Source organism: Phalacrocorax aristotelis, chromosome 17 (genome assembly GCF_949628215.1).
Source record: "Phalacrocorax aristotelis chromosome 17, bGulAri2.1, whole genome shotgun sequence".
Taxonomy (NCBI): domain Eukaryota; kingdom Metazoa; phylum Chordata; class Aves; order Suliformes; family Phalacrocoracidae; genus Phalacrocorax; species Phalacrocorax aristotelis.
In genome coordinates, this window is record NC_134292.1 from 4,213,301 (window position 1) to 4,239,221 (window position 25,921).

The 25,921-nt window shown below is 53.6% G+C and overlaps 2 protein-coding genes across 7 annotated transcripts in view; one reads left to right on the forward strand and one right to left on the reverse strand.

Moving 5' to 3' along the window:
- The window catches only part of ASTN2 (astrotactin 2), a 358,803-nt gene that overhangs the window by 93,519 nt on the left and 239,363 nt on the right, over positions 1 to 25,921 (reverse strand). For both annotated transcript variants that reach the window (XM_075111901.1, XM_075111902.1), the window contains one exon: positions 10,744 to 11,009. In XM_075111901.1, the coding sequence (XP_074968002.1) occupies positions 10,744 to 11,009 (266 nt within the window). The remainder of the gene's footprint in view (positions 1 to 10,743; positions 11,010 to 25,921) is intronic.
- Positions 19,793 to 24,787, forward strand: TRIM32 (tripartite motif containing 32). 5 transcript variants are annotated; one of them, XM_075111903.1, is made up of 3 exons: positions 19,798 to 19,891; positions 21,596 to 21,711; positions 22,567 to 24,787. In XM_075111903.1, the coding sequence occupies exons 1-3, from the start codon at positions 19,850 to 19,852 to the stop codon at positions 24,575 to 24,577; spliced, it is 2,169 nt and encodes a 722-aa protein (XP_074968004.1). In that variant the 5' UTR covers positions 19,798 to 19,849; the 3' UTR covers positions 24,578 to 24,787. The 5 variants fall into 5 exon arrangements, with proteins under 5 accessions (XP_074968005.1, XP_074968004.1, XP_074968006.1 ...); XM_075111904.1 differs by lacking the exon at positions 21,596 to 21,711 and having other exon boundaries at positions 19,793 to 19,891; XM_075111905.1 differs by lacking the exons at positions 19,798 to 19,891; positions 21,596 to 21,711 and adding an exon at positions 19,913 to 21,193.

A 25,921-nucleotide genomic window follows, 5' to 3' on the forward strand; every position in this document is an offset into this window, starting at 1 on the left:
ATCTGCCTTGTGTCAACCTTCACACAAATGAGGTTAGCTAATCGATGCGTCCTTCAGTTGCACTCATTAAGGCGACCGCACCTACGCGCGCTAACCGGGTTTCGCGGAGCACGGCTAGCCCCCGGTGCTGGCTGCTGCCTCCATCCGATTTCCAGCAGCCGGCTGACGTCAGGCATGGGCTGGGGTGGCTGGGCAGCCAAGACTCACCTTCCCTCACTTCTCAGCGGGATTTCTAGCCACTGGTTTCCAGGATTTTCCCGTCAGTGCCAGGGAATGTGTGTCAAAGGGTGGGGAAGTGGCAAGAGCAAACTGATGGGGGAAATGGGTAAGATCATGCAGAAAGGAGGGATGAAGCTCCTCACAGGAGGATGGCCACTCTTGCTTTAGGAGGCTCTACGCTCTCTGTGGGGACACCAGCCCGCTCCCTGGGGCATGCACTTGCTCCACAGAAACCCCAGGACGAACGCAGGGTCTCAGTGGGCTTCGAAGACTCTGTGGTCCTCCCAGCCCTGAAGCCACTTACAGCTTTTGCTGTAGTTCACACACAGCCCACCCTTCCTTCCCTCACCTTCCCCAGCCTGGTCCAGGCTCTGGCTGCAGTGGCAGGGGCTGCTCTCAGGCCCCGGTAGAAATCAGCTATTGAAGCTGCCTTCCTTTGCAAAGGCGATAGCTTTAACCAGCCCAGCCCCAAAGGCACGCTGCAGGCATGTGCTCCCCCACAGGTGGCAACCACGTGAAAACCTCTCCTTCCCTTTCTCCTTCTGACAGTGTAGCTCAGGCGGGTACGCAACTGCTCACACAAACGCAGGGGAACAGAGATGCCACCTAAACCAGAAGCCCAACGCAGGAAGACCAAGAGCGATGAACAAAGGATGAAGTGAGGGTGCCGAAACCTGTCCCATGGGCAGCTGCAGCCTGTGGGAGAGCTGCAGATGGGAACGCACAGGGACCTCCCTGGTCTGCAGTGGCCAAGGACAACCTTCCCCTCCCGCCTTGGAGTGGGCACCTCCACATCTCCTGTCCTTCCCTGCTGCCATGCTCAGAAACTTGCAGCAAGCGCTCTCTTCCCTGCCAGGAGACACCATGTACAATGAGAAGACCATCTCCAACACGACCATCTCCATATCAAATGCTTTGCCACGGTGGTCACACCAAGCTACCGAGCTAGGACAACCCAACAAGCTCTGCAAGTGTGAAGGGCTTCCCGGGAGCAGCCCTGCCTGATAGGGATGGCCAAGCGGCCCCCAAAGCGACGTCCTGCGCTTGCCAACCACTCCCCGGGATCTCAACGCCCCTCTGTGCCCTAAGGCAATTTTATCTTTCATTTAAAAGTATCCAAATTGTATTGTTTCCCTGTGAGTCAGCCCATTTAGTTTATGTCCTTCAGTGCCAGAGGGGAAATTTATGAGATGAGAAACTGGCTCGAAACGTTTATTTTCTAGATGACGAGTCATGCCATTAGATATATAGCATTATGAATCATAGGAACAGCATCTAATTTGCTCTTAAAGGTATAATAGGTCTGACTCCCCACACCCATACACACACATATATTGGATTGATAGTTCCCCCATAGGATGGCTAGTTCATTTGTTTTGACACAAGCAAGACTTAGAGGACCATAAAGTCCCATTTTACCATAAGTTAAGCCTATTCATAAAAAAAATATTAGGGAAACGAATGATCAGCTAAGCACATTTATCCTACACTCGATTGCATATGGATCTTTCTCCTGTTGTTATTTGTGCTCAGAGGGAGGCCATTTGGCCCCATTTTATAGCTTAGACACTTTGCAACAGAATATAGAAGAACATTTCCTTTGTCCTCTGTTAGACCTGGCTGTTGGAGGGAGAAGCATTAAGTTATTTCTGACCGTGGGTTTTCTGTTGACATCCCCGGAGAGGTAAGTTATAGGACATGAAGGAACCTTTCAGATCAGCATTTACAGGACTCAGCATGCACCACAGGGGCTGGTGGGTCCAGATGGGGTACTGGAAGGGGCATGTGTTGGGTGCTTATCTGTGAACATCTGCTCTTCTCCATGGCTGACAGGGATATGAAAATCTGGCTCAATTGTTTTTTTCTTTGCTTGTTTGTTTTTCTTCTTCTAAATGTAGAAGGAAGGGAAGAAGAGTGGAAGCAGGCTGGGTCATGCCAGCAGACAGGCTCTGCCTCATGTCCAGGGACACAGCAGCCAAGGGAGACATTCTGTCCCTTCCTGCTTGCAGGAGGGAGATGGTGCCTGCGCATCACCACCACCACCTTCCCCCCGGCGCAGGCAGGTGCCACTGGAGCGGGCAGAGGGCACCCTGGCGAGGTGCAGCCCTCTTCTGCTTACCAGCAAATCCAGTCACCCAGCGATGCCACCCCACACGGAGCCTGACACAACAGGGCCATTGACCGCAGCTCCTGGATGCTGCTGTGCTCCAAGCAGTCTGTAGATAGCAATAGCAATACTGCCTGTTCATCAAGGGAAAGAAGACTATGGGATGTAGGCTCAAGCAGGGATATCACAGCCTGAATGGGATGCTACCATGATGATAGGGTAGCTGGAGGAAAAGCTTTCCATGTCCTGACAGTAACGCTCAGTGCCACTCACAGGAGACAAACGCTGCTCCTTAGTCTAGACATCTCTGGGAGGAGGGGCTGGGGGGGGGGGAAACGGAGGAGGAAAACTAAGGATTTCCCAAGCCAGAGACTCTTTCCAGGATCATGCAGTTTGCGTCTGAAAGCCTGTTCCATGTTCACGGCAAAGGAGGATGAAGTTTCCCTACTGCTGTTGGCAGGTGATCTCATCTTGTGCTGCTCACACCCTCCCTGCCACTGGCTGCCTGTCCCCGGGGAGCAGGATCACCAGCACTTCATCCTGGGAAGGACATCAGCAGTTTGCTGGAAAGGTCAGGGTGCTGGAAGGGACCCAGGGTGGGCAGCATCCTGGTTTCTGTTATTTATGGGATCTGAGGGAGCAGCAGAGGACACTAAAACCTGGCAGCAGGGGAAATAAAAGCCTTCGCGCTGCAGTGAGAGTCCTGTCCTGGGGAGCCAGCTCCGCTTTCACACCTCAGCTACAAAGCTCCCCATTATAGCACGATCGGGGCGGTTACAATGCAGCTATTCTTCCCCGGTAACGCGAGTCGGATGTGGGCTAGAGCTGCAGCAGGATGCTCAAGTGCAGGAGGAGGAGGACAAGGGCCAATTAGCAGATATTAAAACAAAGCAAAAACAAATTAAAAAAAAAAACTACACCCGAGACCAAAACAAAAACCTCACCTCAACAATACAAACACTGTCCCCATTTGCCCTGGCTCCCTTTCAGCTTTGGTGGTGGAGAAAGAAATCCCTGGCACTGTCTCTCCACACCTTCAGGGGCTGCTTTGGGGAAGCCGCGTGTGTACGGGGAGGATAGTTGCCCTCCAGTAGCTCTGCCGTCTGGTGCTACATGGAGGCTGAAGAGAGCCCACAGCCTCGGGACACCTCTCACCCTGTCCCCATGGAATCCAGCAAAACCTCACCCTCCTCCTGCAAGGCTCAGATGGGCAGAGGACACCAGGAGAATCAGCCCTGAGATATAGGGCAATGGGAAGGGCCCAGATGTCTGTCTTCCTGAATGCGATTTAAGGGGTACAGCAAACTCCTCCCTGATAAATAAGCCTCGGTTTGGCTTCTCCAGCCCCTGCCTCGATTCCTCTGCCTTCTCCTCCTCCCCATCTCTCCCTTCTCTCAGGTGTACGTTTCTCCTAGTCCTGCTCAGGACTAGGACCAACCTCCTCCAGGCACGTCTCTTGTCTCCACTTACAGGGTTTCCTTCCCTACAGGCTGAACCAGGACAGCTGTATGGACAACATTTACCTAACGGAGCCAAGGGCTCCTCTCCTAGGCACAGTCGTAATTCCAAAGCCAGCAGCAGAGCCCGGAGTCGCCTGGCAAGGGAAGCTCCTGCTGCGGGAGCATGGGGTCTCGGGGCACCAGCACCAGGATCCTGGATTTCTCAGGTGTGCTCTTTTCCATCTGCTCTGCCCTTCGAGGGCAATGTCAACACCTAAGTGGGGGTCGTAGCAGCAGTGATACACTTGGATACTCCAGCTCCTTGCCCAGGGGTGGACAGCCGCATAGGCAAGCCCAGCCTACACAAATGAGGGTGGGCTCCCCACCACCCTGACAGACAGGCAGCAACTGAGGTATGACGGACGTGTTTCACCCCATTGTGGGCCATTTAGGCTGTCCATCCTGGTAATTCAGGGTTGGTGTAAGTGCACAGAAGCGTTCTGGCTATGCAGCCAGGGTACGGCTCCATTGCACTGTACCTCACCAAAAGCAAGTGAGAGACAGCCTTGACCCCGAGACCTGACCAAGGACCACCAACAGAAGACATCAAAACCAGCTACGCTTTCCAATTCTGCCTAAATATAACCATCGGAGCAAGCAAGCAGCAAGGGCACGGAGATCAGCTGGACACAGGAGGAAAAGCAGCTCCCTCTGAAACTGCCAGCACCACTTTGCCATCATCTGTGCAAGCAGCCAGCCTGCTCTGGGCGGGAGGAAGGACACATGATCCCATCATCATCAGGGCATCCTCAGAGCAAGCTGAGAGTTTGAAGGATGGGATAGATGGATGAAAGAGGATCTCTTCTGTCTTTGCCCTTGCTTGCCTTCTGGTCCATGATAACTCAGCTGCCCATCTGGCTGGGCTCGGGCAGACGCCGAGGCTGGCACAGGGCTCCCCTGTGGCATGAGCACAGGCTGGGCACACTCGCTGCCCGCGGCTCTCCCGGTCCTCTACTCCCAGCGCCCTGGCCAAGGCCACCCTGCCAGCCCAGGGACACTGAAGTGCTCCGTGGTGGCCACGCTCTGCTCAGCATGAGATGGTTCCTCGGGGCCAGTGGGTGCTCACAGGCAAGGGGTGGGAAGGAGTGACGGGAAATTTTGCTCCAACCTCGAGAGCTGCCATCCTGGCAGATGACCCAGCAGGGGCCCTGCAGGCCCCTGGCAGGCAGGCATGGCTGGTACAAGCACACTGTGGTCCATGCACAGGCAATGAAGCAGCTTTTCCTGAGACCCTGCTGGGGTCCCAGCCACGTGCTGGGCTCCTGCGGAGGCCGAAGGGGCTGGGAGTGTGGGGATGTGCCCCCCAGCCACCCCCATATCCCCTCCACACCGCAGGCTGGGTCGCATGTGCTGTGAGGAGGCTGTAGCTGCAGGCAAACACTGAGATTACTCAATTTTCAAATTAAATCAAGGTCCTAGGGGTGTTCTAAAAATCCAAGCTCCATATCCATTTGTCTCCTTAAATACAAACTACAGGGGTTTGAGTCCATTTCGCACTAGGAGCGAGATTGATCTCTCCTGCCCCCCTTCCCTGAGCCCCTCGCCACGCCACCCTCTAAGCACTTCTGCAGCTGGCCAAGCTGCTCCGCAGGAGCGGCTTTGTGTTTGTTTCAGGTTTTTTGGGGGGGGGAAAGGAACAGACCACAAACAGGAGGGACCACGTTGCCAAACCCGCCTGCCCCTTTCCTCCCCACTGCTGACCACAGCTGCCCTGTGGCCCTGGCCACCCATGTCAGCATCCCTGTCAAAGGTGCTCCTGGATGCACCGAATCTTCCAGGTCTCGGTGATGCTCCCCATGCTGGCGCTGGCATTGGGAGGGAGGGGGGACGCAGGGCAGCCCCGCTCCTCCTGCTACCTCTCAGGGCTAGCTGCCTGGCTTGCCCTCCCACAGCTCAGTCCAGGGGACACAGAGGTTTGCAGAATATGCAAACCTGGGGTCTCACTCTCTCAGCCCCTGCCTCTTGGTGGACTCCAGGGCTATGCTGGGCAGTAAGAAGTATGCTGCCCGCCCCATGAGGTGAGGGCAGGCAGGAATATGTTGATGGTGGAAGAGGAAGGCCACCAAAGCCTGGCACTCGCACTGGGGTGACATGCAGCTCTCCCCTCCTTTGGCTCCAGGACATTCACTAGAGGGAATCAGCCAGGGTCACCACATCTCCCTTCTCTCCCATCACAAGCACTCAACAGTACCCTGCCCTCGAGATGTTGGGGGCATTTTGCCAGCAGAAAGCCCCAGAATGGATAGAAACTCTCTGCTGTTGGGCCTGGTCAGCACTGACACTGGTGGAGGCTTCTTTCACAGTCCTGCAGTGGAGAATCTCCTCCAGCTTCATCTGGACACAGCAGTGGAGGGTCCACGGAGCACACTGTGGTGTCTGCACTGCTGCAGAGCTCAAGCGAAGCAGAAGAGAGATGTGTGCAGGCAGCATCAATCAAAATAAGATGCAGGTTCCAGAGACATCCAGAGAAGTCACTGCCAAGGTCACAGTTTCTCTGTCTCTTTACATCTCTTCAACCCATGTTGTGAGCATTTAGACTGAAGAGGAATGGAGCTATAACCACAATGGTGCTATAAACCTACTTGGACTACTTTAATCTCACCAGCAGACTGGGACTGGTGGAGGGAGGACTGCAGCATTGCCCCTGTTCCAGCAAGCAGTCCTTCCCCTGTGAAACCTTCTACCCACAGCCACATCAGCCATGGCTGCCATGAAAAAGCCATTCAGCAAAGCCCTTCAAGAGGCGCTTGGGTTTTCAAACATGTTTTTCATGACCCTGGGAAGCTCCTTCTCCACCCCAGCACTGCCAAAGTCCCCAGACAGGCTGCAGCTATCAGCGACCGTGCAAGTTCTCTGACCAATGCCATTAAACCACAGGGGGAAACAGAAACACCTCCTTGCAGGGGCTCAATCCATTAAGTTTTCATTGAACACACTGAGACACTGTTTCGCTCCGCTGCTGGGAGCAGGAGTGATGCTTGAGCAGGACTGGGGAGACAGATAGAAAACCCCTGCTGATCACATACAGATGAGAGTTTCCTTAAGCTCACAGCACAAATGCCTCTGGACAAATGTTCCCTGGGCAGCAAAAGGCAAAACCTGACTCCCGGAGCCCTTCTAAATTTCAAGCCATTGCTTCAAAGCATGAAGAAAACAGCAGTTCCCAATGACACGGAAATAAAGAGTTTTCCAACTTATTTCATGTGTGCAAAGCAATATATTTTCACCTAATCTCCCTCTTGGAAATGGTCAGTTTTAGCTGAAATCAAACATGCACGCATAGAAAAATTGCAAGTCAGCCCAAGCCAGACACCCATCATGGAAACTTAAACCCCAACACTTAGAGTCTGGCAAGGTCATCAGCAACCGAGAACATGGCCTTGCCCAGTGCGGCAGTTGTAAATGTTAAAAAGTGTGCAACTCACTGCACTGAGGCAGATGAAGAGACAAACCTACTAAAAAAATCCCTGCACATACTGAAATGGGCAAAATGTCTTTACCTGTGTTTTGCCTCACCTCTGCTGCTAGGCTTATATGGGAAAACTTTCAGCAAACTCTATAGATGTGAGTATCCACCTTATTAATGATGTTGCTTTCTCTCTGTACATGTATAGAATTATCTGTGTGATCATATATGCAAAGAGAAAGATCTTAGTTCTTTACAACCACTATTTTCTTAATACTATGGGGAAATCGGGTTCTGCTTGCGGTTCTCGCGAGGTCAGCGTTTGCTGTATCAATCGAGTATTATCCACAAGAACAGGGAAAAGCAGACAGGGGAGCACTCAACTGCAGACTGAGCTTGTGCTCCGGGCTGTGCTTGGAGATGCACAGCTTGGCTCAGCCCAGGCGTCTGCAGATCTTGTTTATGCCACAGGCAAATGCCACTTTGCTAGTGCTGGGACAGCCCCACACCTCCCCCGCCAGGCCCCCTACTTGATGCTGAAAAAGGACATTTCATCATGCAGACCAGAGAGGAGGTGCTCCTGACAGCACCCGCCCTTTGGGAGCCGATCCTGGTGCGCAGAGAGAGGAAGCAGTTTAAGCCAGCGGCTTTCCGGCACGCTCGCGGTGGACCAGGGCACACTGCTGGGTCTTGGCAACAGGGTGATGCCGCTGTGGAGATGGCGGCTTCCCACTGCCCCCAGACCCCTGCCCCTTCCTAGTAGCCCTCCCTCCCTGCTCATGGGGGACAGTGAGGGGAGGGCCATGCCCCTGCCCCTGTGGGCATCCCTCATCCCTGAGCTCACGATGCCATGAGAGGTGCAGGGACACGTTCTCACACAGGCAGCGCCAACCCCGCACCAAGCCATCCTCTCTGGGGCACGGGAACGGCTACCATCAGCTCCATCTCCTCTGGAGAGGCGAGTGCAGCCTTGCCCAGCCCAGGCCACCCAGCAAACCCTCCAGTGCCAAGAGGTGAGGTTTGTGCTGTAGTGGCAGCGAGTCCCTCCGGCAGCAATGGATTACAGCTACCAGGCACCAGGACCCATCCCTGCCTGTGGGGCTGACGGCAGCAGGGGGAAGAGAGGGAAAGAAATAAATATCCTGCAGCAGAGAGGCTGATGGAGAGAAGGGTAGGAAGCAAGCTGGGAAAAAGGGATGGAGGGAGCAAGACAGCCGATCAGATGAAGGTTTAAGAGTGAGCAAGAAGGGGAAATGAAAGTGCTGGGGCTGATGTGAGACAAGGGATTCACGTTGAGGGAATGCGAATGGCCAGGAAAGAGACGGAGGGACAGGGAAGCCAAAAAGCACTCCCTGTGTCCTGCTGCGGCAAGGGTGGGGATGGTCTGGGATGGGCTGCAGGGATGGGGGGATGAGAGGGCCTGCCATCAAGAGAAGCCCACAGCCAAAACAACGAGACCCAGTGCAGCTGCACGGCCTGCCACCCACCTGCCCCCCCATCCAGGGCCCACCACTGCGGTTGGAAGAAGGTGACCTGTCCTGGCACGTGCTGCTCGATGCCAGCTCCCAGCGTCCCCTTGGCACCTGCTCCAGCAGCATCCTCTGTCCTGCAGCCGCCCGAATCCCTTGTCCTGCCACCTCTAACCCCAGCACCGCTGATCGAGAGCACCCAGGGGTGAAGGGGGAGCAGGCTCACACACAGCACCCTTGCACTGACAGGCTCCCCGGGGGTGCCCCTCCACCTCCAGGTGAGCAAGTGGAGGGAGGAGGAGGGATGCATCGATTGCAGCCCCCTGGAAGATGGCTGGGGCTTCTATAGTTTGGTTGCTTCACTGGAGTTTTGTTTGTTTGTGTGTTTGTTTGCTGGTTTTCCCAGCGCCTCAGCAGAAAGCACAATGCGGGCTGTCCTCCAGCTGCAGCTGATGGGGCCAGCCCTCCGCATGAGCCAGGGGAGGGAGGGAAGGAGGCTGCTGCTGGTGAAACACAGGCTCCAGCTCCCCAGGACAAGGAGGCACCCCAAGTGAGCCCAGCAGGGCAGGTAGTGTCGGCAGGGATGGGGGGACAGGCGAGGAGAAGGAGGAGTGGACCTTGCAGCCAGGGCCAGGGAAGCCGGGTGGCATTGCCACCTGGGCACGGGGCTAGGAAGGGGAGCTGGTGGTAAGCAGGGTCCACGGACATCCCCCAGATCCTGCTGGGCTCTGCTTGCTTTTGCTGTTACCCCTTCCCCGCTGGCTAACCTACCTCTCATGTACCAAAAGGAACTGGTTTCTTGCAGATCGCTGCTGGAAAGCATATCTTTCTTGCCTGAAGGAAACCAACTTTCCCACTGTTCTCCCTGTGCCTGTAATGCCTCATCCCAGCACTGGCTTGGACATGCTGATAATGGCAGGTCAATGTCTACACAAGACCTGCCCAGTGGGAAGGGCAGGCATGGATGAGGAAAGGAACCAGGATGAGAAAATAGTGGGAGAAAGGGAGTTTGGGGAAAAAGAACTAGAAAGAGAGAGGAACTGAGGTATGGAAGTCAGGCACAGTTGCATGGAAGAACCAGGAGGGCTGATTGATGGGAAAGCAGGAACAAGATCAAGAGGTAGACAAGGAGGGACAGTCCCCATAAGGGACTTGGGTGCCAGGAGAAGCACAGGGGCTCTTCTGCCTGTGAATCTGGGAAGGGGGTGAAGCATCATTCCTGGTGGTCACACCTCCATGTGCTAGGATTGCTTCCTGACCTGCAGCCCTCTGCATCCCTCCCACAGCTGTTGCACACTGGCTCAACTCCAGGCATCTTAATCAAGTGCAGGCTCAGTGCTAATAAGTGACTTTAAGCAGGTCTGTCATTTTTGGATTTGGGATTGGGGTTAGAGGGCTGCAGAGGGGGGCAGGGGGCACCAGTGAAAGGGGAAGGTGGGAAATCAATCTCCATAGGATTAACACTGAAGTTCTTGCAGGAGGGAGAGGAGCCCAGCCCCAGGGAAGGGTGACCTCCAGCTTGGCTGGTCCCTCCTGGAGTAACAGTGACCTCCTGTGGCTGCAGGACTGTCCCGAGGGGTTGGTTATGCCCTCCCTCTGCACCCACGCTTTGCAAAGCCACGCTGGAGCCCTGCAGGACTTTGGCCATCCCTTGCACAGCTACGGCCGAGGTCTCAGAGCCAGGAGTGAAAGACTGACCTGATGCCTGGCTTCTAAGACCCCTCCACAGGACACAATCTGCACACTGCTGTCTGCTGTGGGTGGACACCTGGAATGGTCGTGGTCCCAGCTGCTCATAGCATTGCCTTCACCACCCTGAAGGCAGGGAGACATAGGTCTACAAGAGCTGGAGGTGGTGGGCAGCAGGACCTGCCAGCTCCATCACTGACACCATCCTGAAGTGTTCTTCACCAAACATGCACACAAAAATACTGCCCCGCTCTGGGATACCCAACATTTATGCAGAGACCGAGGAAGGCAGACTTGAGAAGTGACCAAGGCAGGATCATAGTGGTGGAGCTGGTCCATCACCGGCTCACTCACCTCTCTGGTATCGTTGTCCTGGATCAGAGCGTACAGAGGCACCACTCGGTTGATCTCCAGCAGAACCGGCGTAGGGCTGAGCTGCTCCTTGCCAGGGCGCCGGCACAAATGGCAAGTGGATGGGCAGCGCCCTTTCTCCTCGCAGTGAATCTCTACACCTGAGATGAGGTGGTCATCAGACAGCATCTGTGCTGTCAGCAGGCCCGAGAGATAGGTGATGAAGGGCATGGATTTCAACTCTTTCTTGTTTCCAAGCTCTGTTGTTTCTGGTTTTGGGAGAGAAAAGAAACCAAACAACATTAAATAAATCTCAGCACAGTCATCCCAAACCCAAACTTTGCTGTAGCCAGGATAAACACAGCTGCTGAAGGTATAGGCCAGGTGGGAGCAGGAAACCAGAAAGGTCAAGGAGAGAAGGAGAAAAACAGAACTTGCAGGTCACTGCTTGGGAGTGGGTAGAAAGTGTGAGCATTTCCAGCTTCCTTTTTTTTGAATTTGTCTATTTACTTTCTGCACTTCAAAATGAAACAAAACCACCCAAGTATATCTTCCCTGCCAAAGAGAAACCTCTCCAAAGCAACCAGGTCAAAGAGCTGAGTGCCCTCACTCCTGCCCCAACGCCAGCCCTCTCTAAGTCCCTGCAATCCCTCTTTTGGGTGACATATTATCCAGGGCATGCAGAGGGACCCAAAGGAGGCTGCAAAGAGACTACATGGTGGGATGAAGCCCCTTGGCAGAGGGGGTAAGCAGGTACCAGAAAAATCTCACCACACAGGGAATAGACAGAGGTGTTTCCAAAACCAAACTATTCAACATTCTGCTTTCAGGAAATATTCAGGCCTTTGAAACCCGTTGTGAAGCTTCCCAGGGGTCTTAACCACAAGAAGATAAACCCAGAGAGCCGTACTTTGTTCTGCCCTGGTCCAAACGCTCGCAAAGCACACGAAAAACATCGCACCTGGCGATACCCTGAGCAAAGGAGCCAGGACTCCCATCGCTGTCCTGCACCCTTCTTTCTAAACTCTTTATCTATAGACACTCTTCTTGGGTTGATCCAAGAACGAAGGCTCAACCTTCATAACCTGGTGATAGTCCTACAGAAGAAAAGCCTTTCTCCATTCTATGCCCGAATGAGGCTCCCAACACCGTGAGCTGGCTGGCTGTTGCCTCCAACAACAACCTCCCAGTCCCAAGAAGGAGCTGTAGAGGAAAGAGGATTGTCTCAATGCCCTCGGCTTGCAGTGGCATGCAGCTGATCTGGCAAGGCACTAGGCAATCAGAAATGCAAGTAAACACAGTATTCATTCATGACTCCTGAAGGCCTTCAGGCTAGGGACAGCCCTTCCCTGCTGTCTGGCTGTCAGGGAACACTTCTGTGCACAGGATCAAAGCTGTCACAGGAAGAACAAGCAAATTCCAACCAACCCGTGTTTCAGTGGGATAAAAGGGGGACAGTTGCTTAGATAAATTAAAACAAGGCTGTGAGGAGATGTCTCAACATCCAGGGAGACACTGGTGTATGCAGACATAGAAAATGAGGGTTGGAGCTTGTTCTTGGAGAGCTTTTTTTTTTTTCTGAAGAGCAGCTCCAGGCAACTTCAAGCCTTGTAAGGGAAAGCCATGAAGCTGTAATAAACTGGGTGGCTCAGAAAGAGCTAAGCTACAAGGCATACCATTAGCCTCTGCTCACTTCTGGGTAAGAGTAACATTTTTTTTAACATCACTACTAAACTACATTTAGAAGAGAAAGGAGATGACAGTGACACTTCTGGGCTGCAAAGCTTCACCAGCGGTCAAGCAGTGATTTCAGCAGTCCTCCATGGGGAAGGAAGTTTTGGAGCCATGCATTAAGGGAGAACATGAATATAGAGCTGAACAGAAAGTGCTATCAGTTATCTATCTCATGAGCGGCAATAGGATGTCAAACCTTCCTTCCTGAATTATTGACCACTAGCCTCAATGCCTGGATGTGTCCTTAACACAGGCTATGGCTTAGCCTAAGCTTAGCTAAGGCTCATCTGGAGATGTGGCACACAGTTTCAAGCCTTTCTAAAAGGCTTTCCAAAAATCATTGTTCAAATCACATATACAGGCTTCCACCAACACCTTAAAGAAGAAACCCAGGCTGGATGGGCAGCATGGTCCAGCTCCTGGAGCACTGCTCTGGGAATGCCTGGTGGGAGGCTCAGTTCAAGCTATCTGCTCTGTTTTCTCCCTGTGTCCCCCGTCCTCTCTGCGCTGAAGCACAGGGCACACGATGCATGTACACACAGTGCTTGTGGTCTCAGTTGCTCTTTGTACAAACAAGCAGTAAGGAGTGGGATGAATAAGCAGGAAGAGCAACCTCCCTTGGTCCTCCTCAGTTGTGGTCTGTATTTGCACAGAGCAAGCCGAGACAAGTAAGGAGTAAAATGAACCTCTGCACAAGGATTTTCCTCTGCGGGCGAGCACCAGCTCTGGGGGCACCCGGCCTGTGTGCTCAACAGTCTCCCTGCATCGCCCTGTGCTGAGGGACAACCCAACTGATGCAGCTGTAAGAGCTTAGACTCAAGTGTTTGCACTAGCTGCCCCATCCAGGAATACAGACAAAGCTCCATGCAGCTGTGCTCCGCCGGACATGTCACCTTGGGGAAGGAGAGGACATGGCTTCCCTGCAAATGGTGGGCTAGACAAGGAGAGCCGTCTGCCAGAGTCCACTCTGACAAGACAGCCCCTTTAGCAAGTAAAGAAAATGAGCATCAGCTCATCCAACACATCCTGCACCACCCGCTGGCTCCTTTGCCCATCGCTCCCAGTAAAGGGCATTGTAGCCAGGGGTGGTAGAGACCAACCGCTTTGGGAAAAGGATTGCTTTGCAGACTGGCTTCCTAGGGAGGTAAGGGGTTACTGCAGCTGAGCGTCCTGGTTCAGCGTGCTGGCAAGGGATCCACAGTGTTCCCTTGTACCAAAAAGGCTCTGGGTACAACTCCAAAGGAGGAAAATGAAATAGGACGTGGCTCAGCACAGGGAGACGGGCTTCACTGCCAAATTGCCATCTCCCATCCAGACGAGCACTTGGAAGTCATCAGCACTGGATAGCAATTCCTGGTAGCTTTTGTGGAACGAGCTTTGGGGGCTTAACAAAAAAAACCCCACCCCGTTTCTGTTCTTAAAATGTACCTGTGAGTGCCAGCTGCACACCCTGCTTGTGAGCCAGCTCCTCCAGAGCTGGGCAGAGACAGCGAGGAGGATTGTTGGTCCTCATCTGCTTGCTTGGGGAGGGGGCGGAAAGCAGCAGCTCCAGGTGCCTTCGGGACTGCACTCATCTCTAGAACGCTGGCAATTTCTTTGACAGAGACTGTGCTTCCTTCTCCCCCCACCCACATCCCGCGCCACTCACGGCACCTCACAGAGGAATTATTCAGATCTGGGAGGTATTTTCCCCCAAAACACACTCCTTTATTCCTGGACCTGCCGTTGCAACTGTAGCCCAGGGAGAAGGGAGCAGGGTCCCCCCCGTGTCCCTCCCTCCTACCTCTGAGATGAGTTTTGGTTCTTTGCGCAGCTGCGAGCACACAAGGAGGGGGCTTGGGGACCAGCTCACTCTCCCCATGGCAAACCTGACAGTGAACTGGAGAAACCCTGCATATTCCTGGAGGCTTGGTCTGGCTTTTATTACCTACTCGCTGTACAGCGTTCGTCAGCGCTGAGGCCCAGCTGACTAGCTTCTTCTCGAATGAAAATATGGGCAGCCCAACCCTATTCCTGATGAAGTCAAAGGAAGTTTTTGCTGTTGAAGAGAATCAGAACCAGACCCTGCAACGTACCATTGCAATGCCACCTCCAGCTGCCAGTGAAGGCAACAGAAACACTCCTGTTGTCTTTGCTGGGTCCAGCACAGAGTAAGTAAACCCAGCTTTAGCATTCAGGTCCACATTGCACGAGCCCCACACAGAACTGAATAACCTCCCAGGGTGCTCAGATTGCTCTTGCAAAGCCTCTGCTTGGCTCCCAGGGAAGGGCTTTGCAGGTGACCACAGGGTGCTCCAAAGGTCCCCTTCTGGCAGAAGGATGAGGCTTGGCTGCAGGGGCTACAGCGCAGCAGCAGCGAGGACAGCGAGATTCCTTATCAGCCCTTGCATCTGAACATGCTTTCCTAACACTGCTGGCGACTCAGTTGAATCCTGGCAACATCTGTTTGGAAGCACAGTGCTGCGGATGTGGTTAGACGCATCACTGCAACTTGTGGGAGTTATTAGTTTGTTTGTTTGTCTGAAGTATGTGTTTAAAAAAAAAAAAAAACCAACAACACAACAAAACAAATAAAATAACAGCCTTCCGCTAAGCGTCAAGCTTTGCGTAAGAAAGGGAGGATGAGCAGCGCAGGGTGTGCAGAGGTACCGCTCGCCTGTCAGGGTGCCTGGCTCTGTCTCTGTGCTCCACCAGGATTTAATAACCCCACAGCACGAGGTGACTGCCTGCTCAGCGGGCAGGGGTCCCTGCTCGGGATGCAGCAGTTGCAGATGTGGGGAAACGCTTCCAGTGTTACCAGCAGCACCTCCTAGTGTTTGGACAAGAGGGAAGCATGATAACACCACTACTATAACAATAACAGAAGCATAATACCTAATTCTTTTGTGTTGGAGTGCTATTTTCTCTTGAGAGCTCCCAGAAGATGATGGGTTTGCTAGTGGTCCAGCATTTAATCCAGCGCCTCTTCCAAAAGATCCTAAGTCATTCCAAAACTGGGAATAACTCCATTTACCACAAGAATGCAGCCACATCAGGGGTAGGATGTGGTAGCTCTTCAACAGCAGAAAAGCTTGGAACAAGGGGAGGAGAAGGCTCTCCAGCTGAAGCCGTAGAGGGAACGTCAGGAACAGACCCAGGTAGGGATTCCTCCAGGCTCAACAGGTTAACCCCGCCGACACTGACTGGCTGCTCAGCTGGACCTGATTTAGGACCTGGGTTTTCCATTTCATGTAAGGAAGATGGAATTCTGGTCCACCTCCCTTTTACACCACCCTCCAGCTTCACAGCCCTAGTGCCACCACGGGCAGGGCCGCGGGGATTTATGGCCAATACACATCCGCGGGCACAGGCTGCCCCTTTATTATCTGGTAGAATAATATCCCCATTTGTTGGCAAATCCATCGAAAGGGAGTTAGAAAGAAAATCAATGGATGTGTTTGCCTGGGAATATCTCTTGCAGTGAGATATTATCAGTGCGGTAACCAACAGGTCTGTGAAGAGCTCGGACAGATTTAACACTGCCTGCTGTTAGTGATGGGCAAACACTGCTCGGGGCTGCGAGAAGGTTATGGGCGCAGTGTTCGGGGGAGCCAGCAGCGCTCCTCGGCCACATGCGTCCAAGTGCGCAAGGAGCGCGGTGCCAGCCCCCGCCGCTGCCCAGGAAATGCCATCCCGGCTGTGCCGAGCTGCCAAGCAGCCAGCAACGCCTGTGTCCCCAGGGCTCACGCGTGGGCTGGGCAAGGGAGGGCTCACCTAGGAACCGCTGCCCAAATTTTGGGGGAAGGTAGCCGTCCCGTGGCATTGTGTCCTGCGTGGGAAGCTTGGGTGAAGGCATGACTACAGGCTGTCCAGGAGGGACGCAGCACGCAAGCACAGACCCCAGAAGCGTGCACGCTGGGGCTTTGCAAGCAACCGCGGGCGTGCGCCCATGCGACACCTCTGCCGAGCCCCCCTCGGAGCGGGCGGTGGGGTGGCGTGGGGCTCTGCCACCGGCGTGGCTGTGGGGCAGTTGTGGCCACCGCGGTCCGTGAGGACCTGCTGCCCTCTCGTGGCATCGCGGGAGGATGGCTCTCGGGCTGGCGATCCTGCCACCGCTCGCTCCGCCGCTGTCACCCCACAGCCACTCTGCGGGACCTCCTGGGCCTCATCCTCTGGGGAGCCTGCAATCCAAATCCGTAACATCCCTGAGTGCCGACACGGGATAATCTCCTGAATGTGATGGTTTGTGACCCCTTTTCTCCCCCCGTTATATCTGGAGAGCCCCACACTGCCAGCTGCCTGTCTGCCTCTGCCCCTGGGCAGCCTCCCGCTGCAAACCCCGTTCTCCCTGCTGATGCTGTGACCGCTGCTCCCAGCTGATTAACCTAAATCAATTAAACACAGAACCCTGTGGACTCTGTGTGCCCCAACACCCAACCGCAAGGAGCGGCCAGAGAGCCGCACCGCAGTGCTTGTGGCTCAGCGGCACGCGTGACCCCTGCCTGCCCACAGGAGCCCCTCTGCCCTGGGGCTGATCCCAAAGGTACCGGCAGGGAGAAATCCAGAGGCAGACCATCGCCTCCGCCTGCAGGTTGGCCAGGCGGGCTCTGCAGTAATCTCAGCTTCAGATGAGACATTTACAGACTTGCAAGCCTGTGGTATAAAGAAAAAAAAGCCAGGAGGGCTTTGAGAGATCACTGATAAACCTCTATAAAAGGCGATGGTGCACGCATCACTGGTGAGCTCACTTTATCAAAGGAACTAGCAGAGCCCTGCACAGCCCCACTGCACCCTGCTGCCTGCGCCAACTCCCAGGAACAACAACCGAAGCCCTGCCCTGCTCATCCGACCCTCAGCAGCATCTCAGTGCTCACCCCACTGCCTCCAAGCCACTATGGCCCCGCAAGGATGGCTCCATGACCCCCCAAATTGCTGCTGCCGCCACCCTTGGGCTGCTGTGTAAGACCCACATCGGCAGCTGGCTCCCTCCCTGCTCCAACACACCAGCACGCCCATTTGCCAGGGGATGTCTGAGACCTCCCAAGCCCTTGCCAGCTGGATGACCATGAGCATGGGGCAGCCCCTCAGGACACGCCACTCTGCCAGGGGGTCAGGGTTCACTGCCTCCCCGTCCTTCCTCGTCATGGCACAGGGTGCCCATACTCTGACATGCTGGGTAACATCATTATCACCTCCAATCAAATCCACAGAGTCCTTTGTTTTTTCTCCCCAGTATGCATTAAAAGCTTATTTCCTTACTCCTACCATTATTTTTCCCCTCACACTGTTCATTTTCAGGTGTGCTCTCAGAAAATCTGCTAGACCACCCTGGTTCAATGCCAACATCCACTTTTATTCACTGGAAAATACATCAGGGGCCGAAAGAGCATTTCCTTGGCGATATCAGGAGCTGGGAGTGAACCCCACGTCCCCTCCCGGGGCACAGAAACACCCTGAGGGACCCACTGGTGCCTGGGGGGTGTCCCACGGAGGTTTGCTGCTCAGGGCCTGAAGCATGGTATGAAACAGGACACCATAATTCTCACTCATTTTCTTTTTCAACCCTGGCCAGGCTTTGCATCTGCTCTTTCTGCCTTTGAGTGCATCCGCTGCCCACGCTGATGATCCCTGCTGCTCCTGATCACTGCTCAGGTGCAGATCACTTCCAACTGAACTATTCTAGTCAATTCTGAACAGAAAAAAGTAAAAAAAATTCCAAAACCAGAAGGTGGCAAGAATTGCTGCATTATGCTAGTGCTTTCCTCTGTGCTGGTTGGTAGCTGCTAGCTGCTGGAGCGAGTGAGCAACAGTGGAAATGTGCTGCAGCTTTTGCTGAAAGGTCTGGGCACGGCCCCACAGCTGCCGGCACGCGTCCGGCTGCGCCCCGCTCCCACCTGGGCACACAGGCAGACAGGCCGCAGGCAGGGCTAACGGGAAATGGTTAACCTGCAGGCTTGTCTCCCCCTGCCCCGGCAGCAAGCTCCTCTGAGCCTCCCGACCTTCACCTGCACATCAGCCGGGGAGCAGGGCCGACTGCAGGACACTGCCCGGGTGCTGCTGTGACCGGCAGCGCTGCCGGCGGCACCGGAGCCACGGCACTGCTGGTGCGTGAAGGACACGGCTCCCCTGGACCTGCCTGCCCAGGCCTGGGCTTCTCCCTGCTGCCACAGAGGAAGCCCCAAGCCCCGCCATTTCCTGATCTGCCATGCCGCCCCGCGGGGTCACGGCAAAACTCCTCTCTCTGCCATCTGCAAAGCCGTCTCACGATGGCTGAGCGAAAGCCGGGCTGGAACAGGGCTGGTGTTACTGACAGCTCTTACAGCAGCGTGACCCCGAGAAATGCCAGGGCAGAGCAGAGCCACGGTCCAGCGGCCGGACCCTTGCCTCCGGCTCCAGCTGCCAGCCTGCCGGCAGCGCGAGAGCCCGTCTGAGGGGCAGAGAGGTCAGGAATAAAGGCTGGAGGGACGAGGAGGAGGAGGGAAGAGGCAGGAGGGAAATGACTGATTCTATGATTAACGACTCCACTCATTAGTTCTGCGGGGGTGTAACGGCGATGCCATCCTTTGCTCCCTCCCACGCGTGAGCAGAGGAGCCGAATGACCGGGCAATGCAAGCTCTCCTCTGATGGAGGGCAAATAACATAACTGCTCGGTTCCCCATAAACCGATGATTTCCAGCCTGCGCCGCGGCAGCTGCGCTGACCGCCGGCCACCAGTGCAGAATCGGGGCCACCGTGGGAAGGAAATTAATATCAACCAGGACGTGCCCCGAGCAAGTCCTTGCATAAGCAACTGCAGCTGCCTGTCTATTCACTGACGGCATTTATGCGCATCACCCAATCAACTGATTACATTTGCTATTCTCTACCTAAAAATAGTCCTTTTTGTCCTGGGAGTCCACGGGCTGCTGCGAGGCGCTTTGTGAAAGGGGCTGAGAAAGACGAATTTTCAGGCGGTGATGCAAAGCCTACGGGGGCGCGGGGAGGGGAGGGGAAGGGGCTGCTGCGGCAGCGCCGCGGGCTGAGCGAAAGGACACGGGTGGACCCGTGTGTGGCGGGACCGCACGTAACGGAAGGAAGAAAGAAACAAAATATGTTTCTGCTCCCTTTTTTTCCCCTTATAGCTTTCCGGGCCACAAACCGCTACAGCACACGCGCGGAGGAGGGGCCAGGCCGACCCGGGCGGGTGGGTCCCTGCTCCGGCCCCCGGCGGGGCCGGGCCCGGGGCCGGCCTGCGGGTCCTCCGCCCCCCCCCCCGCGCACCCCCGCCCGGTGAGGGCGGACCGGGGCCGCCGGGGCCTCCCTCCTCCCGCTCCCCCCGCCCGCTGCCGGCCCCGGGACTCCGCCTCCCGGCATGCTCAGCGGCCCGCGCGCAGGGGCGGTGCGGCGGCGCGGGGCATGCCGGGGAGCGGCGCGGCCCGGCCCGGCAGCGGCGGGCAGGTAGGGCGGGGGCGCGGGGTCCTCCGTGTGTCCGTCCGTGTGTCTGTCCGTGTGTCCCCGCGGGCCCGGGGCCCGCCCGGGTGACAGTCCCGCGGCGGGGTTGTGGGAGGGGGAGGGGGTGGGGGGCTCGTCCTGCCGTTAAAGCGCCCGTTCGTACCGACCCGGGCGTCCCGTCAGTCTGTCCGGCCGTACAGCCCCGCGTCTCCCCCCGCGCAGCGCCTCCCGGCCCGGCCCGTTCCCGGCACCGACCGGCCGCGGGTCGCGGGGCTGCCGCAGCCCTCGCTGTGGGCCGAAGCCCCCCGGGGGCGCGTACGGCCGCCATGGCTTTGTTGGTGCTCGCCCGGGTGCTGTGGGAAGCGCCGGGGGAAGGAGCCGCGCCGCAGGCTGTGCTGCTTCACCCTGTGATTTTAACTCCTTAATGACACAAGGCATGAACGACAAACGAAACTAGTCTTCATCGCGTCCAGCATGTCTTCACCGCGCATCCTGACTGCAGACAACAGAGCGAGGAAATTACGTCAGGGAAATTTTTGAAATAGAAGGAACCAAACTCGCATAATTTACAGAGTTTTTTTTTATCTTGACCCTCAGCTGAGGCTCCCTCTGATACCCTGCCTTGTGGCAGAAGTGCCTTGGGAGGGACCCATACACCAGAACGACTCCCTGTTAAGGAAGCCTCCGTGGAGGCACGGCTAAATGCAAGATAAAAAGTGCAGCAGTGAAAATAATTTTGCATTACTAAGGCGTGTGCTGGCATTCCGATAAAAGGGGTTTATATATGAAAAGAATGCCGTACAACTCGTCTTCCCTAAAAACTGAACCTAACTTAAAATCCTCTCCGCTATTGTTCTTTAATGAAAATACTTTTTAAAGGCAGCTTTTTATGTAACTCTCTGGTGTATCTGGTGTCTGTGCTGCTCCCTCATCCTTCCCTAAGCAAGTCTTTTGACATATTTCCAAGGAAAATAGGAATAATAGATTTGGTATTCTGTGTTTCATTTTTAAAAATCGTTTTAAAATACAGATTTTTCATCCCTTTGAGGAGGGTTTCTGATCTACGTGGCAGTGCCCAGGCTTTTGCTTCCCCAGCTGAGATATATGCTAAGAATAAAAGGGAAGCGTATTCAGTGCCAGGGGCAGGAAGCGCCTGGACTGCCACCGCTCCCGGCCTGCCGGGGATGCGATAGTCATCGCGCTGCCGTCGAGCCAAGGATCAGATCCCAGCTTGGTACTTGGAGGTTCTGCTATGCCACTGAATCCCTTCCTGAAATGTGGGCGTCAAAGGACTGTAAACTGCAGCTGGTACATTAAAATGATTTTTTTTTTCCTTCTCTATATGAACGTAAAGAACTTTTCTTCATTGCAGTTGTCTTCTTCCCCTTGAGCAAATGGTAAACTGAAATACAGTGAACTTTTCTGTCTGAAATGCTCCCGAGGATGAAGCAGGCAAACCCAGCAGGGAAGCGAGAGTGCTGCATGCATACAGCCATTATTCAGAAAAAGCTGTCTGTTCACATCCCTCCGTGACCGTCTCCTCATTTTAAAGACTAACTACTTTCTCTCTCCCTAGAAGAAATGTTTTCTTCCCCATTTCCTTTAATGGCTAAGCAATGCAATTGCAAAGGTATTGAAACCCAGTCTACTGAATAATAACTTAATGATGTGAACCCTGTTCTGTTCCTTTTGAATGGATGGCTGCTTTAGCAAGAGAGCTGCTGGGATCAGCTCCCTGCTGTGAGGGATGTGAGGATGGAGAAACCTGGATTGAAGCTGAACGGCAACCAGAGTGGTATAAAACTGAACCAGAATACAAGAATGAGGTCAATGCTGCAAGGAAATAAGGAGAAATTATATGTAATTAAGCTAAGTTCAAGAACTAATAGTGAACACTTGTAGTATATGTATTATCGAATGTTTGGAGTTGCCTGTTAACTCCATTATTGCTAATAACGCCGCTAGAACACTGCCGCGTCGAGCTGTGTTTAATCTGCATGCTGAAGCATGATGCAGCGTGGCAGAGGGTAATGAAATACGCTGGCGTAAAATCTTTGCTGTGTGTTTTCAGTATGTACAGTCATTCCCTGAACGAGTGGAAGCTGACAAATCATTCCTTCTAGTTTCGCTCTCTGGCAAACGTATGAAACCTTGAAAATTTATTTTGGCTATCTAGAAAAGCAGAGTAAAACAATGACATTTATTTCGTTCGTATCTGATGTCACATCTGAATGCAGGTCTCCAGAGGTGATATATTAATGTCCTAAAGCGTTGCACCATCTGGTTCCTCTTTTGATGTGCAACATTTCGAATGCTTGGTTTAATCTCCCTGGGTTTCAGTAAATTACATAAACTCGGAGGCTTGGCAGCGGGAGATGGGCACCATGAGGAGATGATTCAGTCATCAATATCTATTGGGCTTCCTTATTGCTGCCATTACACTTCTTTCAGTTCTACTTATAAATTTTGCAAGTGAACAATTCATTGCACTAGGAGCTGCAAGTTAGTTTTGGAATTTGCCCACTCTGAGATTAGCTATGACTAATCCATCCTTTCCAAACGTGAAGAAGCTAACTGGGCTGCTTTTTTCCAGGGTTGGGTGATAAATCGGAAATAAATTGCATGCATCTGTAACTGCTGGTGATGGCATAAATCACGTTTCCTTTTTCCTTTCTGGACAGGATCGGAGCACCTTGGGATAGATGCGATTACAAGACCTTGCATTGGCTAAAGCTGCCTTGGAAAGCCATGGCTGCAGCCCCTCATCTCAACTCGGATGCACTCCGAGAGGTCCTGGAGTGCCCCATTTGCATGGAGTCCTTCACCGAGGAGCACCTGAGACCCAAGCTCTTACACTGCGGGCACACCATCTGCAAACAGTGCTTGGAGAAACTCCTAGCAAACAGCATTAATGGGATACGGTGCCCCTTTTGCAGCAAAATCACGCGGATCACAAGCTTAGCTCAGCTGACTGACAATCTTACTGTGCTCAAGATCATAGACACCGCCGGACTGGGGGAAGTGGTGGGTCTTCTCATGTGCAAAGTCTGTGGGAGAAGGTTGCCAAGACACTTCTGCAAGAGCTGTGGCTTGGTTTTATGTGAGCCGTGCAAGGAGACATCACACACGCCCCAAGGACATAGAGTCATTGCTATCAAAGAGGCTGCTGAAGAGCGTAGGAGGGAATTTGGGACGAGGCTTGCCAGACTTCGTGAGCTCATGGGTGATCTGCAGAAAAGAAAAGCATCCCTGGAGGGTGTTTCGAGAGACCTGCAAGCTAGATACAAAGCAGTTCTACAAGATTACAGCAAAGAAGAGCGCAAGATCCAGGAGGAGCTGGCCAGATCACGCAAGTTCTTCACCACCTCTTTGTCTGATGTGGAGAAGGTAAATAATCAGGTAATGGAGGAGCAAGCTTATCTGCTGAACTTAGCAGAAGTACAGATAATGTCTCGCTGTGACTATTTCCTTGCCAAAATAAAGCAGGGAGATATAGCTCTCTTGGAGGAAGCAGCAGATGAGGAAGAACCGGAACTGACCAACAGTCTCCCAAGGGAGCTGACTCTTCAAGAGGTTGAACTCCTTAAGGTGAGCCATGTGGGACCGCTGCAGATCGGGCAGGTGGTGAAGAAACCCCGGACCGTTAACATGGAGGAATCGCTCATGGAAACTGCAGCATGCTCATCAGCATCATTTAGGGAGCCTGACGTGGGGCAGGAAGAGGCCAGCTGCACACCAAATTCCTCACCGGCCAAGCCAAGGATGCCTGAAGCAGCCACGAGCATCCAGCAGTGTCACTTCATCAAGAAGATGGGCTCCAAGGGCAGCCTGCCAGGGATGTTTAACCTCCCTGTCAGCCTGCACGTCACCCTGCAAGGAGAGGTGCTTGTGGCAGACCGCGGCAACTTCCGAATCCAGGTTTTTACCCGCAAGGGCTTTCTGAAGGAGATCCGCCGGAGCCCCAGTGGAATTGATAGTTTTGTGCTGAGTTTCCTTGGAGCAGACTTGCCCAATTTGACTCCCCTTTCTGTCACCATGAACTGCCATGGCCTGATAGGTGTGACTGACAGCTACGATAACTCTGTCAAGGTCTACACCATGGATGGCCATTGCGTGGCATGTCACCGGAGCCAGCTAAGCAAGCCCTGGGGCATCGCCGCCCTGCCTTCTGGGCAGTTTGTAGTGACTGATGTGGAAGGAGGGAAGCTCTGGTGTTTCACGGTGGATCGCGGCATGGGGGTAGTGAAGTACAGTTGCTTATGTAGCGCAGTGCGCCCAAAGTTTGTCACCTGCGATGCTGAAGGGACCATATACTTTACACAAGGGCTGGGGCTTAACCTGGAAAACCGGCAGTACGAACACCATTTAGAAGGAGGCTTTTCAATTGGCTCCGTCAGCCCAGATGGGCAGCTGGGACGCCAGATTAGCCACTTCTTCTCTGAGAATGAGGATTTCAGATGCATTGCTGGCATGTGTGTCGATGCCAGGGGAGACCTTATTGTTGCTGACAGCAGCCGTAAAGAAATCCTGCATTTTCCTAAAGGAGGTGGCTATAATATCTTAATCCGGGAAGGACTCACCTGTCCCGTCGGCATCGCCATCACTCCCAAAGGACAGCTGCTGGTGCTGGACTGTTGGGATCATTGCATCAAGATCTACAGTTACCATCTGAGAAGGTATTCCACCCCTTAAAGGCACCTCTCTAGGTAAAGCCCCTTTTGGCAGCAGCCTCATGGCAATCTGATGGGAACCGGTGTCAGGCGTTCAGGAAGATTGTGCCATACCCAAAGGGGGTTTGGTACAGGGGCCGTCATGCTTTGTGTGTAGAAACAAAAATAGCCTACGTGGTGGTGGTCTGCTTTTTCTTCTTTTTTATATAAAATCCAAACAAAAAAAAAAGAACAACAAACATGAGGGAAAGGATCCGTCCTTCTGCAGCGTGGGTTCCTTGCTAAATGACTGGTCACTCCATAAACCTCACCTCCTTTCGCCGCATCTCCTACACTTCCAGCTTTAACCCTAGTATCTTTCTTTGTGCCATAAACACTGACTGACTGCTCTAAATCACCTTCCCTTAGAGGACTAGAGAGGCAATCCTCCTCTTGCTGTGGTGCTTGCAAGGAACTGGGTAGCAGTTGTCTGGGCAACTACCAGAGAAAGCAATTTCTGATTGCAACACTGCATAAAACGAAATAGCCCTCTAAAACTGCGGGGAGATGGAGCTTTACTTTCAAACTGACAAGGGAGGGTTTTCTCTCTCCGTTTTTCTGGTATTCAGGAGATCACCCCTGTCGTGCCATTTGTGAACCGTGTCTGTTCAATGTAGAGTGAATACTGTGCAATCATGGGAGACTGCGCTGAGCTAGAGAGCTGCCCTCTGATGGCAACAGGTTTTTTGTTATTATTAAGAGTTCTGCTAGGTAGAAGGGGGTAAAAAGGGAAGGGGCTGGAGGGAAAAAAAAGAGGGGGAAGCCACAGTTTATATTTACTGTTGTTTTATTACTAAATGTGTCCTGGAAACTGTCTTTGGAAGATATGTCTGGTATCTAAAGCTTCATGGGGAGGGAAGGGCCGGGGGAATAAGGCAGGGAGATTGTAGTAAGTGAGATTAAATGCAATATACTATAGGTTCACCTGCACTTCACTTCTCCGCATTCCAGACCATTGCATTTAGCGATATGTTTCCACCCATCTGCACTTCGTATGTGCGAGGTACTCGCTGCTGAGATGCGGATGGAGGTGGGGGGAATGACTGTCTTGCTTTTATTTTTTTAATACTTGGAAGCACGTCCATTGGTGCATTGCCCTTTTTTCCCTTGCACAGCAAAACACTACATTCCTCAGATTTTTTTTTTTTTACGGCACCAGCAGGCACCACAGCTCATGTTCATCACGGCTTTGGGCCAAATGAAGCACAAAACTGCAGCTGTGTGAACCAAGGCCCCCACAGAGCTACTCTCCTGGCTGATAAATGTGTACCTCAGTGTGGTGCTGCTTGCCTATAATAGTTTATTGAAGGAAAGATGCATTTAAATA